General features: G+C 40.2%; 1 protein-coding gene across 1 annotated transcript; it reads left to right on the top strand.

Moving 5' to 3' along the window:
- Positions 1 to 2,204: 2,204 nt before the first annotated feature.
- On the top strand, positions 2,205 to 12,901 carry npc1l1 (NPC1-like 1). The gene is made up of 21 exons (XM_005729624.1): positions 2,205 to 2,246; positions 3,568 to 3,729; positions 3,872 to 4,780; positions 5,178 to 5,471; positions 5,563 to 5,786; positions 5,894 to 5,994; positions 6,098 to 6,270; positions 6,854 to 6,982; positions 7,887 to 8,069; positions 8,162 to 8,276; positions 8,397 to 8,662; positions 8,849 to 8,938; positions 9,028 to 9,218; positions 10,784 to 10,911; positions 11,038 to 11,167; positions 11,253 to 11,308; positions 11,414 to 11,564; positions 11,682 to 11,913; positions 12,198 to 12,311; positions 12,427 to 12,589; positions 12,702 to 12,901. The coding sequence occupies exons 1-21, from the start codon at positions 2,205 to 2,207 to the stop codon at positions 12,899 to 12,901; spliced, it is 4,053 nt and encodes a 1,350-aa protein (XP_005729681.1).
- The last annotated feature ends 653 nt before the right edge of the window (positions 12,902 to 13,554 follow it).

Genomic DNA, 13,554 nt, shown 5'->3' on the forward strand with positions numbered 1-13,554 from the left:
GTTATTTTTTTGGATTGTCAGAGAAATGTTGATTTAGTGCAGAGAGTCCTCAGTCTTTTCTAGCATGAAGCAAAAAGGTTCACACCTGTCCCGTCAGTTTCCCCTGCTTATCTTCCCCCACCTGCAGTGGCTGGATTGCCCACCAGTGGGGGTCATCCCACTAATTTATTGGTCCTTTGCTGTCACCTTCTATGCGACAATCGGGTGTCCTGGTGTTTTATTTTGTTTTAAATGCAGGTTACTGACAACATCACATTTATGTTCATGTCTTTCGTGCATGAAAAGTATCGAAACCGAATTGAAAAAAAAAAAGGAAAAAAAACATGCACAACAACCAGTCCTGCAAAGGAACTGCTTTCAAATCCTGATTTATTGATCATAATTTTTAATTTAATAATTTTAATAATTTTAACTTTAAAATGTTCTTCATTTTTATTTCCAAAATTAGTAAATGTTTTCAATTTCTCAAGGTCTGCACAGTTGTTTCTCATATAAGCAAGGGAATGCACAGCAAAAACACAAGGTAATGAAAGAAACAGGTTTAAATAAACACACAAAAACAAAATAAAAAATATAAATGATTTGAAAAAACAAACAAACCACAGAATCACTTTGATTGGCACCAAACATGAATGATATGAAGTAAAGTGCTGTTTCCAGCCCGACTCATGTGCAAGTTTAGTTGAACCAATTGAAGCGGTGATAGTGGATTTCCAGTCCGAACAGTGTTTACCTGAAGTTAGTTTTTCAGTAAGTTCTGCAGGTCTGCACATTCTAGAAAATGTGATAGGACCTTAAAACATGTACATAGACTCTGTCATTACTTACAAAAGTCTAAATTGCAGCAGCATATAAATCTATTCCATGAAGATGTTTTTCCTTTTAAGAACAGAGAGGCTTATTAATTTTTGGCTAATCTTTGCAAAATCATTTTATGGTTGGGCAGAGTCCTTTAAGAAATAGCGCTCATAAAGAATAAATGCCAGGGTGCACCGCATCTACCAACGTCACAAAAACATGATATAACAGAATGAGAATAAAATAATTTAGTGATAAACGTTTGGACGGTGTAGCATCAGAAATAGATTTGTTCTGCTGAATGAAACCTGCTCCCGTTATGACTCTGGAATTGCACAGGAACTGCTGCAATCGCTCTGAAAATCGAGATAGACAGAGATGCTGATAAATCCTAAACTTTATGAATAGTTACAAAATTCTGTTATGCTGCCACTTATCACGAAAGAACAATAAACATCCTCATATCTTTGCCATTTCTTCCCATCTTCTGCACCATGTCTGTTTATCACAAATTTAAATGCTCACGCACCTTCACCCTGAAAGCTCAGACGATAGCATCTGGACCATCGGATCTCTTCTTTATCTCAGCTGTGACCTTGACATGTGATAAGAGCATTAATTACAAAGTTGATCATGTCGGCTTGGCATGCTTACAGACCATCACTGGACTTGAAAGTAATATATTTGTATTCATTTAGTTTTTTTCTAGTCCTACTGACCATTCAAAGCACTAAATGACTTTTTGATTTAAAGAAAAATGATCCATCATATCATATCAGGAACACAGGTATTGTTCTCTCACTGTACCCCATAGATCAGATAGTCACTTTGATGATGGTCTAAAGGTTCAGTAGTAGTGTGCTGTACTTTGGATGTTTCCTACATGCACTGCTCTGAAAACAAGCAACAACAGCCTACACATGCTTCTTGCTGTAAAGGGATTGACACGATTCAAATCACTCAGAATGTTTATCTATCGTCAATAAAACTACAAATTTCCAGGTGGTATCAGTTCAAGTATCAATGTAAGATGAAGCACAAGTGAAGAACTAGGTGTGGCTTAGACGTCTGGGTGGGATTTTGTTTCTCCCAGCTCTGCTGAATCACCCCAGCAACCCTATCAAAATCTATTTTCTGTGTTAATTATCAAACGGAGCAACTGGTAGCTTTCGCCCGTGATTGGCTGGCAGCAACATCACACCAGAACACGTTTCTCCTTACGTAGCCCTAACACCGTAAGATAGACAGACAGACAGACAGACAGACAACAGAGACTACCCACATCACCTCTCACCTTCTTTCCTAATGCATCTTCTAATAGGTCAACAGTGAAACACTCCTTACACTCCTATTTTACTGAAATTTAAGAATCTGACTCTTCTGTTGTTGAATCGTGCTCAGGAATCATGATGCGTCTTGCAGCCCTTGTCATTTTTATAAATATTGTGGTAAGTTTTTTCTTCTTTTTTTATTGGGGAATTTATTGCAGTTGTGCACTGGTTTCTATAATATATTGAAGATGTAATACTGTTAATTTTTTCAGTTAACAGCATGATGCGGGGGGGGGTTGAAATGTATTAATCATTTGATCTGTGATCAGCACTTAAAACTAGAAAGATTAACGTTTAATTAAAATCCTAAATGAATATAACTGTTTAAACAAGCAATCAATATGTATTTTTATAGTACATTCGCAGATAAGAAACCCAAATTAAAAGCAATACAATAAATAAATATAAGTAAGTAGTGATTTTTATGTCCAGAGTTGAGGTTAGAGAAGAAGGTGTGCAAACAGCGTCTCAGGTAAAATCACTGTTGTGGTTTTAGATTTAAACTGTGTTAAACATATGCGCATAATGCATACATAAATATGTGCATGTAATATTTTTCTATATGGGGGATTTTTTAAAGCTGTTTCACACATTTTACATCACTGACCATTCAAATGTAGTCGTCACAATTATATTTATCTCACATACTCTCATGCAAAGTATGATATAACATTTTATTATTGTTATTATTATTATTATTATTATTATTATTATTATTTCTATTATATTTAAAACTTTCAAAGGTAATGCCCTTCACACATTTGTGACTTTCCCCCAAATTTCTATTCTCGTGTTAAAGGTGATTAAATTTATATCATGACATTTTATTTGCCTTTGCTTTAAACTGTAAAAAATTAGAGATGACATTTTTAAGCCCCGTAGGTTTGGCAACAGTCACCTTTAATCACATTGCATGTTACAAGAATACATTGTGTTTGACTATAAAAAATAAAAGTCAATTTATATTCCAACAGAAATCAAACACCAGTTTTAAAAGTTTATTGTACTTAGTATTTACATTTTTTTTATCTTGTATTGTAGGCACGCATGTAGTTTGTGGTTATAATTAACCTTGAACGTGTGCAATTTATTAGTACAATCTCCATTTTATTGTTGCAAATTGGCAATAAAGAAGCTGAGCTGGCAGGACACCGTGTAGCGTTTGAGTCATTGTGACAGGGCTGTGAGATGTTACGAGTTATCCTTAGAAAATGTTATAGGCATTATAATAAACACAATCAAACTTATACAAGTTTTTGGAAAACATATCATTGAGCTTATCGCTTCGTGTTAACTGTAATGTTTGTGAGTAGGAAAATAATTTTTATAATCGAACATCTGTGCTGAGAAGTTTTTGATTTCTAAGCAGACTCTACATTAAAAGCGCTGTTGCTGCCTTTATTGTACTTACTCTTGAAAACTCGTCTCGTCCACGCAGAGTCTATCAGAGGCCCAGCATGAGCCGGGATATTGTGTTTTTTATGATGAGTGTGGTCGTAACCCGCTGCTAAATAACACCCTCATTGAACCCATCGTCCCATGTCTGAATTACACTCGTGCCAAACTCGTCACTGGAGACCACTACAAGATACTCAAACAGGTGTGTGTATATCCTTCTTCTTGGTGGAGTGAACTGCTGTAAGAGAAGAAGTTTGAATGAAGTGTGGCAGAGGTAGATTTCTGTCTATTCTCAATAAGTGCGTGTTACAATCCTTTTATAATTACATTTGTTCCTGCTGCAGGTGTGCCCCATGTTTGACCAGGGAGAGAGCAGCACATATGCTTGTTGTACGATCAAACAGCTGGGATCACTGGAAAAGAGCCTGACCCTGTCCAAGGCTGTTCTCGTCCGCTGCCCTTCCTGTGCTTACAACTTTGCTCACCTGCACTGCATCAACACCTGCAGTCCTAACCAGAGCCAAACAGTTAAGGTCACAAAGGTGATGAATGTCACTGAGCAGAATAGGACGAGGGAGGCCGTGTTGGGTTACCAGGCATTCATCGGCAAGACTTTTGCTGATACCTCCTTCCAGTCATGTAAAAATGTCCGGATTCCTGCCACGATTGGAGGCTATGCCATTGCCACCATGTGTGGTCGCTATGGGTCAAAGCTATGCACTCCCCAGCGCTGGTACGATTTCCAAGGGGACTCGAGTAACGGTTTGGCTCCTCTGGACATCGACTTTAAAATAATACAAGAAGGAGACACCACAGGGTTGCCAGAAGGTGTGATTCCCTACAACGGGGTCGCTCTCATGTGTAATGAGACCACACCTACAGGAGGGGACGTTTGCTCCTGTCAGGACTGCCAAGAATCGTGTCCAAGTGTGCTACCTCCTTCACCGGTCGCTGGCCCCTTTACACTGCTGGGCGCCAATGGTTACCTTGTAATTTCTATCATCTTGCTCATTCTCCTGATACTTTCCTTTGTCCTATACCTCTCTGTCTCCTGGTGGGTGGCATCTCAAAAAAATAAAAAGAAAGGAATACACAGAGGTAAAGGCAAAGACAAGGACAGTGATAAAGTGACTGAGAAGATCATCCATCCCTCAGAGGTGACATGTGCTGAGACAAACAGCTTGGCTGCTCAGGCTTACCTGAGCTCACAGTTCCGGATTTGGGGAACCATCATGGCCTCTTATCCCCTCACTGTAAGTACTTTGATCCAGTAAAAGTAGGACGTATGTACCCACTAGGCCTTCTTTTAGCTTTAGTGGAAGAATTAAAGTCAAATCATAATATGCTGTTCATACCAAACCCAGTTATGCTATAGCAACAAATCCTCTGAGTGGACTAAAATGAGGAAGATTACATTTTTATTGTTCAAAGTGACATTTGGAATATAAAGAATACTAATAATTCCCTATTATCTATATTTTATTTACTAATTCAGTATAGATATGTTCCCATTTCAAAGCCACTTGAAGTAGAATTTGCACATTTCTGACTTCTTGCGTTAACCTTACCTTACACAGTGGATTTAAGAGAAAGTATATTGTTAGCCAGACGAAGACACCACGCCTGAAGAATATTTGATCTTTTTTCAAGGTCCTCCTCCTGTCTCTTATTGTCGTGGCTGTTTTATCTGTTGGCCTCAAAGACATCAAACTCACCACCGATCCAGTTGAACTTTGGTCTGCCCCTAACAGCCGGGCTCGCCAAGAGAAAGAATTCCACGACACGTACTTTGATCCCTTCTACAGGACAAATCAAGTAATCTTGACAGCACCAGGCAGAAAAAGCCACATTTATGACTCGTTGCTGTTTGGACCGCAAAACTTTAGTGGGATAATGTCCAAAGAGCTCATCATTGAGCTGCTGGAACTCCAGACACGAATACAGGTACTCAAAGTCAAAGCTGACTGCTGACAGTGTTTGAAAAGGTGCATCATTCCATGTTGACTAACTGAAACCCCCCTCATTCTGTTTTTAGAATATTCAGTTTTGGTCAGATGATCTGAACCGGACAGCAAATTTGAAGGATGTGTGCTTTGCGCCGCTAAATCCCAACAACCCTTCCTTGACTGACTGTGCAGTCAACAGCTTGCCACAGTACTTCCAGAACAGCCTAGACCACATTAACGCTAAAGTGAACATGACTGAGCTGGGAGTGACCAAAGAGGTGGACTGGAGAGACCACCTCATCTACTGCCTTGGGTAAGCATTCATTAAAAAAACTGCAACCAACACCGCTCATTTTTATAAACTTCACCTTCCGGCACATAAAACCATCCTTTCTCCCCCTTTTTCCACTTCTCCTCAAGCTCTCCTTTGTCCTTCAAAGACATCACAGATTTAGGTATGAGCTGCATGGCTGACTATGGAGCTCCAGTCTTCCCATTCCTGGCTGTGGGAGGATATGAGGGTAAGAGACTTTTAGAACCACTGTTTTATCCCTGAAATTATTGTACAACACACAAAAAGGCGCTTCTAACTCACTTGAACAATTTACACTTGACTTTTCCCAGATGATGCATTCAGCAGTGCTGAGGCCTTCATCCTGACCTTCTCCCTGAACAACTATGCTCGCAGTGACCCTAAATTCAAAGTGGCTATGCAATGGGAGAAAGAGTTTCTTAAAATTGTCCAAGAATACCAGAAAGACCCGAAAAACAGCTTCACTTTTGCATACATGGCAGAGGTAAAAACTCTATGAGTACGCATTATTCGTATATTTACAAAATTTAAGTTCAAATGAGAAATTTGTGTGGATTTTGGGGCAGTTACCTGTGATTTATGTGAGTCACTGTGGCTCAAGAAGTAGAATTGGCAGGTTTGAGGGTTTGTGGCCAAAGTGTTTGGGGGCAAGATAATTAACTCTGAGTTCCTCCCAATGCTTTGTGCTGAGTAAGAATCTCACATGTGTGTGAATGTGAAATAGAAATGAATCACTTAGAAAAAAGTGATTCGGTGAATGAGGTGTAAAATGCTTTGAGTGATGAAGCAGAGCAGAAAAGATCCATTAAGGCCTTGGCCGCGTGTCACTTGTCTGAGGTGGTCCAGGGACCTTTGTACGTGTCATTACACCATCTTTGCACTCGTTTCCTGCCTGCTCACAGTCGTGTCCTATCTAATAAAGATCAAAATGCTCAAGAAAGCAAAATGAAGCAATTACCAGGCATACTGATAAAGACTTGCTGTTGCTGTTTTTCTAAGAAACGTTAAGTTGGCCTCTCTGTGACCTTTAACACATCTAATCACTCACTTCTCTGCTCTGTTAATAGAGATCTCTGGAGGACGAGATCAATCGAACAACTGCAGAAGATATCCCCATCTTCATGATCAGCTATGCTGTAATTTTCGTTTACATCGCTGTGGCACTTGGAGAGCACTCTTCATGGAAACGCTTACTGGTACGTCTCCGCAGAATGGGTAGCATCAGGTATTCCCGGGTATTGCAACTTGCAAATCAGCAGTTAATCCCTTTAGTGCCATTAGTCTTTGAACGGGTGTTCATAAACCCTGCCACACTCTGCCTTTTCACCTGTGTGGTTTTAGGTGAAATGTCTTAACACCTACCTTCATGGTCTGCCCAGGATGGAGCCCAAACATTTTGATGTAGCACAGTTATGTCAGTATTTTCATTTTTCCAAATCTAGCATCTGCAAAAGAAATTACTTTCCAGTTAGCCTCAGCTGTATGTTTTGTTTCGTGCTGATTAGCATGCTAAAAATGTTCGGTAACATCGTTGATGCTAACTAGTAACTGCAAAGCATAAGAATACACACTTATGGGTTAGGTTTGCTTACACTTTAACACTTAAGTTTGGATTTAACATAAGTGTTAATGTGCATTCATTTGGTATCAGAATAATGTCATTTTTTGCTAACATTTAAGTGTGGTGCTGGATGCAACTGTTAGCTGCTGTCCATTTGACCTAGATTAGATAATAGTGTGCAGTAACCTTGATAACATGGCAAATAAAGCCATATTTGACTAGAAACAACATGCTTTTTAAACCCTCTGACCAAGAGCTGAAAGCGTTATGATCGGAGCTTTTTTTTTTTTTTTTAAGTTGCTAAAACATGAATTTAGTTGTTGCTGTAAAAATGTGAGCATAAAATATGCCCCTGGGTTATACTGGCTTCTGTACAGAGAGAAAAAATGATAGAATGGTATATATCACCTACTGTACGTGATAAGGAGAAGCTGATACAGTATGCCTATGTCAGGATTATTGTTCTTACTACAGCGTTATAAAGAAATGTCAATGGGTTCACTGAGACGTTTGTACATTTGCATCTCTTTGTCCTGTAGGTGGACTCTAAGTTTCTGGTTGGTTTGGGTGGGATCCTGGTGGTCGCCTGCTCTGTCCTGGCCTCAATGGGTTTTTATTCCTGGATTGGCATACCCTCCTCACTGGTCATCCTTCAGGTCGTTCCCTTCCTGGTGCTCGCCGTGGGAGCTGACAACATCTTCATCTTTGTTCTGGAGTACCAGGTATTGTATATCTATGTGTGCCATAAATGTACAATGGTGCCATTTTTTTAACATGGTGGAATTTTTATTAAGTTACTCTTCCTGTCTTCCAGAGAGATGTGCGGAGGCCTCACGAGACGCGAGAGGAGCAGATCGGGCGTGTCCTTGGAAACGTGGCTCCCAGCATGCTCCTGTGCAGTCTTTCTGAGTCTGTCTGCTTCTTCCTAGGTATATAATCTGATATCCTTAGTTGAATCCTTAGTTTTAAAAATGTAATAAAATTTTTTTACACCAAGCTGGACTTGGTGTTTTGTCTGGTGCGTTACCCTCTATCCATGTTTGTTTCAGGGGCCCTGTCCACTATGCCAGCAGTGAAGTCCTTTGCTCTATATGCTGCTCTGGCTGTGCTCATGGACTTTGCCCTCCAGATGACAGCTTTTGTTGCGCTGTTGTCCCTGGATGCCCGGCGCCAAGACAACAACCGCTGTGAACTTCTCTGTTGCATTAAAGTGTCAAAACAGCGTCCAAAAAAGCCAAATAAGGGTTTTCTGATGCCATTCATGAAGAAATACTATGCCCCTGTTCTACTGCACCGCTACACCAGGATCATAGTGGTAATGCCTCACCAACAACATAAAACATATTCAGTCCACAGTTATTCTAAACCGCTGACCTCAGCTGTCTCACTGATGTTAAATCCTGCGAGATGAAATTTAATGAGATGAACACAAACTCATATGAGATGTGTGTGTTTTTAAACAGATGTTTGATAAATTCACTCTATTCTATGTTCTCCTCAGATAGTAGTTTTCATCTTTATGTTCTGTGGAGCCTTATTCCTCATGATGAATGTGAAAGTGGGTTTGGATCAGGAGCTGGCTATGCCTCAGGTCAGTTAGCACAATTATGTATAAATGGCAATGACACTATTTTCTTCCTGTTAAACCTGTTCACAAAGATATTTCTGTTTTCGATGCAGGACTCATACATGCTGACCTATTTCCAGTACCTGAACAAGTACTTTGAAGTTGGCGTTCCTGTTTATTTTGTAACAAAAAAGGGGTTCAACTTCACCTCTGTGGAGGGCATGAATGCAGTCTGCTCCAGCGTGGGTTGTGATCAGTTCTCGCTGACTCAGAAGATCCAGTACGCCACAAACTACCCTGAACGGTGAGTCAGTGGATTTATTGTTTATAATCCGAACACGGGAAACTTTAAGCTTTAAAAGCAAACTCTGTACCATTGTTGCTCACTTAAACTCTGTATCTACCAGTTGCTTGCAACAGTTCTGATACTCTGCATGTGTCCTTCACATCACAACATATCCTTGACCTTGCTGATATCGTAGTAGCAACCTGTTACACACTTTCCAGTCAGATCAGTTAATGATAAACTCAGCAACATAATTGCCACAGAGCAGATGAAGGGTGTCTCTGAGTGATAGTGCCAGTTAGTGAAAGCAATCACTGAGATATCCCCTATAATTATTCTCGAAATATGCTTGCAATCAGAAACTGTGTTCTGACAGATTTGAAACTTCTGATGCACAAAATAATCTTCCCAGCTTGCCTGTGATTCACCTAAACACTTTACATTTTGATATATTCGATCGGACTGAGACCGTCTTAGGTAACAAAACACAATTGTTTCCTCAAGATAAGCAGAATTATGGAGCCGTATTTATCAGCAGCCTTATCAGCTGGCAAACAGCATCTCATAAAACAGGAACAATAAATCTATCATTAAGAACTCCAATAAATTTAACTGAAAGATTTGTATCAGAACGCCTTTAATAATCTTTGTGTTATAAAATAGTTAAATTGAGATGCTAATTGTGCAGGTGCCCCAAGCATAAAAACAAGCCATTCACACAGTAAAACAACAAAGTCATTCCCACAGTAAAGTCAGTCCTTTCAGTAGAAGATAATGAATGATTATGAATGAAAAAGGAGCAAAGAATTAAATAGAAAGTGTCATGGTGCATTACAGCAACCCTGCTTGAGTTAGGGCTTGAGCTGTTTGCCTCTGTTTTGGTGGAGCTGTAGCGTCTACCAGTGGGGAACAGGTCAAATAGCAAGTATCCAGTGTGACAGCTGTTTTTAGGGGTTTTTAAGACATTTGAGAGGTATCTTGCTTTTTCAGTCTCTTCCAAGGAGGGAAGAGCGGAGCCAGTGAGCTTTCATGCTGTCTTTATTACCCTGGGGGTAGCTTCTTTTATCTGCTGCAGAGCATCCGGCAGACCACGCTGTAACACAGTACGCTGGCATGCTTTCAGTGAGCGAAAGAAGGCAAACCAGCAGTTTCTCATCTACACAGTACTTCTTCAGCAACCTTGGGAAGTGAAAGTGCTGCTGAGCCTTCTTAAACACAGCTGTAGTTATTTAGAAATATTCAGTACATAATCCCAGATCCAGATAGATGGTTTGAAATTTACTAAGTATGAGACTGATATTATTACATTTGAAGTAGCTACATGTTGTTAGCTTCCTGAAGCATACTGAGCATAGAGAAAGACAGAGAAAAATGGCCAAATATTCAAGCACAGAACCCCTTAAAACACAAACTGAAGTGGTTTTTTAAACTTCAATTTTGAATAAAATGATCAATTATTGCTTGGAAGTGCTGGATAATGTTACTTTTAATGCAACAGACTAACAAGGTATTGCTGTTTCTTACCTTTTTCTGAATTTGATGATTATGAGAATAAATAATTATTTATATGATCTCAACTTTAGATCCTATGTGGCTATCCCTGCGAACTCGTGGGTGGATGATTTCATTGACTGGTTGAACCCCCAATCCAAATGTTGTCGTCTGTACACCAACGGTCCCAATGTAGGACATTTCTGTCCTGCAAATGAATGTGAGAATTTCTTAAATGAAAAAAGCATTAAAAAAACATACTTGCATGCAGTTTTTGATGTTACTGTCTAAACATGAACAAAGACATGACTTCAATAACCCCTACTCTTCTTATTTGTCTTAACAGCTGGTTTCATCTGTGCTAAAAGGTGTCTGGCACGTCCTGATAACGATACGGTGAGGCCCACTGTGGCACAATTCAACCGCTACCTTCCTGACTTTCTGACTAACAGGCCTGACCTGCAGTGCTCCAAAGGGTTTGTATTGTAAATGCGCGCATACACACTAATAAATCCCAGCATCAAAACGGAAATCTCATGGCTTACTGTCTTTTTTAAACAGCGGTCTAGGAGCGTATGACAAAGCAGTGGTAAGAGATGAAAGTGGGGAAATAATAGGTAGGTCCCCAAAAACACCGCATAGCAGTGGAAGTGATTCTATTTATTCAAAAACAGATTTAAAAAATAGGAAATAAAACCTTTTTTACCCCCCTGTCTCTCCAGCCTCTCGGTTCATGGCTTACCACACGCCTCTGACCAACTCCCAGGAGTTCACCGCTGCCCTGAAGATGGCCAGGGAGCTTGCTGACAAGATCACCCAAGGCATGAGGCTCGTGCCAGGCACCTCGCCTGACTTTGAAGTGTTCCCTTACACGTATGTGCTTTCCCCATTTCCCTGCAACTCAGCTCCAACCACTCTGCCAGAAAGTTGTTTTCGTCTTTAAGCGGTTTGTATTTTCTGATCAATGTTTTATGTTTCTCCTCCTTCCAGGATAACCTACGTATTTTATGAGCAGTACCTGACTATTGTGAATGAGGGACTCTTCAACATCTCCTTGTGTCTGCTGCCGACCTTCGTGGTCTGCTGTCTGCTGCTCGGCTTGGATCTGCGCTCCGGCCTGCTCAATCTGCTCACCATTGTCATGATCGTTGTGGATACAGTCGGTGTCATGACTCTGTGGAGCATCGACTATAACGCAGTGGCTCTCATCAATCTGGTCACGGTAAGAGCAAATCAGATCATTGGGACTGAAGGAGGCTCATTTTCTCAAGTGCGGACACAGTTATGGAAAGACGTTGTGTTGACCAGTCTGCCTAATAACAGGTGCTGATTAGCTGCATCACTGGGTTTCTTTGGAGACCAACCTATACAATCAACTGAGTGTGGATATTTTTACTAAATTTGCTAGCCTTTTGTATTTTTCCCGTGCTTTGCAGAGATTCATTTTTGATGGTTTAAATGAAAGTGAAAGTCTAGGCCAACTCACATCTTCTGTGCAATCTGCAGGCGGTGGGCATCTCTGTTGAGTTTGTGTCGCATATGACGAGATCGTTTGCACTCAGCACCAAGCCCACACGTGTGGAAAGAGCAATCGAGGCTACAGCCAAAATGGGCAGCGCAGTAAGTAAAGCAAGAGCTGATGTTGTTAATCACCCATTAAAGAAAAATTTGAACCAAAAAAAGGAAAATAAAGACATGTTTTCAAATGAATTTTCCCTTTTTTTGCACCCTCAAGGTGTTTGCTGGTGTTGCTATGACTAACCTGCCAGGCATCATCGTGCTGGCGTTTGCCAAAGCGCAGCTCATCCAGATTTTCTTCTTCCGGTTGAACCTTGTCATTACACTCCTGGGAATGGCTCACGGACTTATATTCCTCCCAGTGGTGCTCAGTTATTTCGGTACGTACATCATTTTCCTCTGGGTTCTTTATGTGTAGTAGAGAAACTATTAAAACTGAAGGTGAAGACTAAGTGTCTCGCTGTTGCATTGTGTCGTGCTCCTTTCTCTCAGGTCCCGGTGTAAATAAAGCGGTGCTGCTCCAGTTCCAGCAGGAAAAAGAAAAGGACAGGGAAAAGGCGGAGACGAACAGCCACATGAGACAAGTTTATGATAACATCAGCTACGAAGGCAATGAAATAAAACAGGACCCGTACTCAAACACCGTGGATGAAAGTGGTTCAAAAACGGTGGGGAAAACTGACAGGTTGTAAGCACAAAAAACAAAATCAGTTTTGAGGTAAATTATTGTAGCATACAGCGTCACGATGGACACAGAAAATGACATTTTGGCCCCATGTGGAAATTATTAGCCTGCTTGTGTATCTCTGTCCAAAATGGAAGGTAGGACCTACACAGGTGTGCAATATTTTTGAAGCAATGCAACAATGGACTAATGCAATGAGGTTCAGGCTTCCTGAATCAACGTATAGGAAGCGTATTTGATAGAGGCTTAAACGAAGAATCACGAGTTAGTCATTTTGAATTTTTTTGTTCAACACTTCACTGTAGAAGTGACTGATTCAAATGAACACACACTCCACAGCTATTGCAGGAAATGTGCAATCAGTGATAAAATATCAACTACATTCATTATGTGAATGAATAATCCACTGAAAACATTATAGTTTTCCATGATTAGAAATTGAAACTGTTTCGCAGAAATGTGTATTTTTGTTGTGATATGTATTTAATATATTATTTCATCATACACAAATGCTTTTCTTTATCTTGGTGCTGCTGCCACTGTATGACTTCCAGGACTCACAAAGCTGTCTCTTTTAAAACATTTCTAATACATGTTAGGATTTTTTTTTTTTTAAGTTTTGGCCAATTTGGGTCCAGGAATGTGTGTGTTTGTTTTTTT

This window comes from Pundamilia nyererei, unplaced genomic scaffold, assembly GCF_000239375.1.
Source record: "Pundamilia nyererei isolate P.nyererei 1_Seehausen unplaced genomic scaffold, PunNye1.0 scaffold00033, whole genome shotgun sequence".
NCBI classification, from domain to species: Eukaryota; Metazoa; Chordata; class Actinopteri; order Cichliformes; family Cichlidae; genus Pundamilia; species Pundamilia nyererei.

What these genes read in the sequence shown, in the direction of transcription:
- npc1l1 (XM_005729624.1), top strand. Translation starts at nt 2,205, where the DNA reads ATGATGCGTCTTGCAGCCCTTGTCATTTTTATAAATATTGTG. An exon ending in GACCTGCAGTGCTCCAAAGG is followed by an intron (nt 11,168 to 11,252) that starts GTTTGTATTGTA and finishes TTTTTTAAACAG; the next exon opens with CGGTCTAGGAGCGTATGACA. An exon ending in TTTGAAGTGTTCCCTTACAC is followed by an intron (nt 11,565 to 11,681) that starts GTATGTGCTTTC and finishes TCCTCCTTCCAG; the next exon opens with GATAACCTACGTATTTTATG.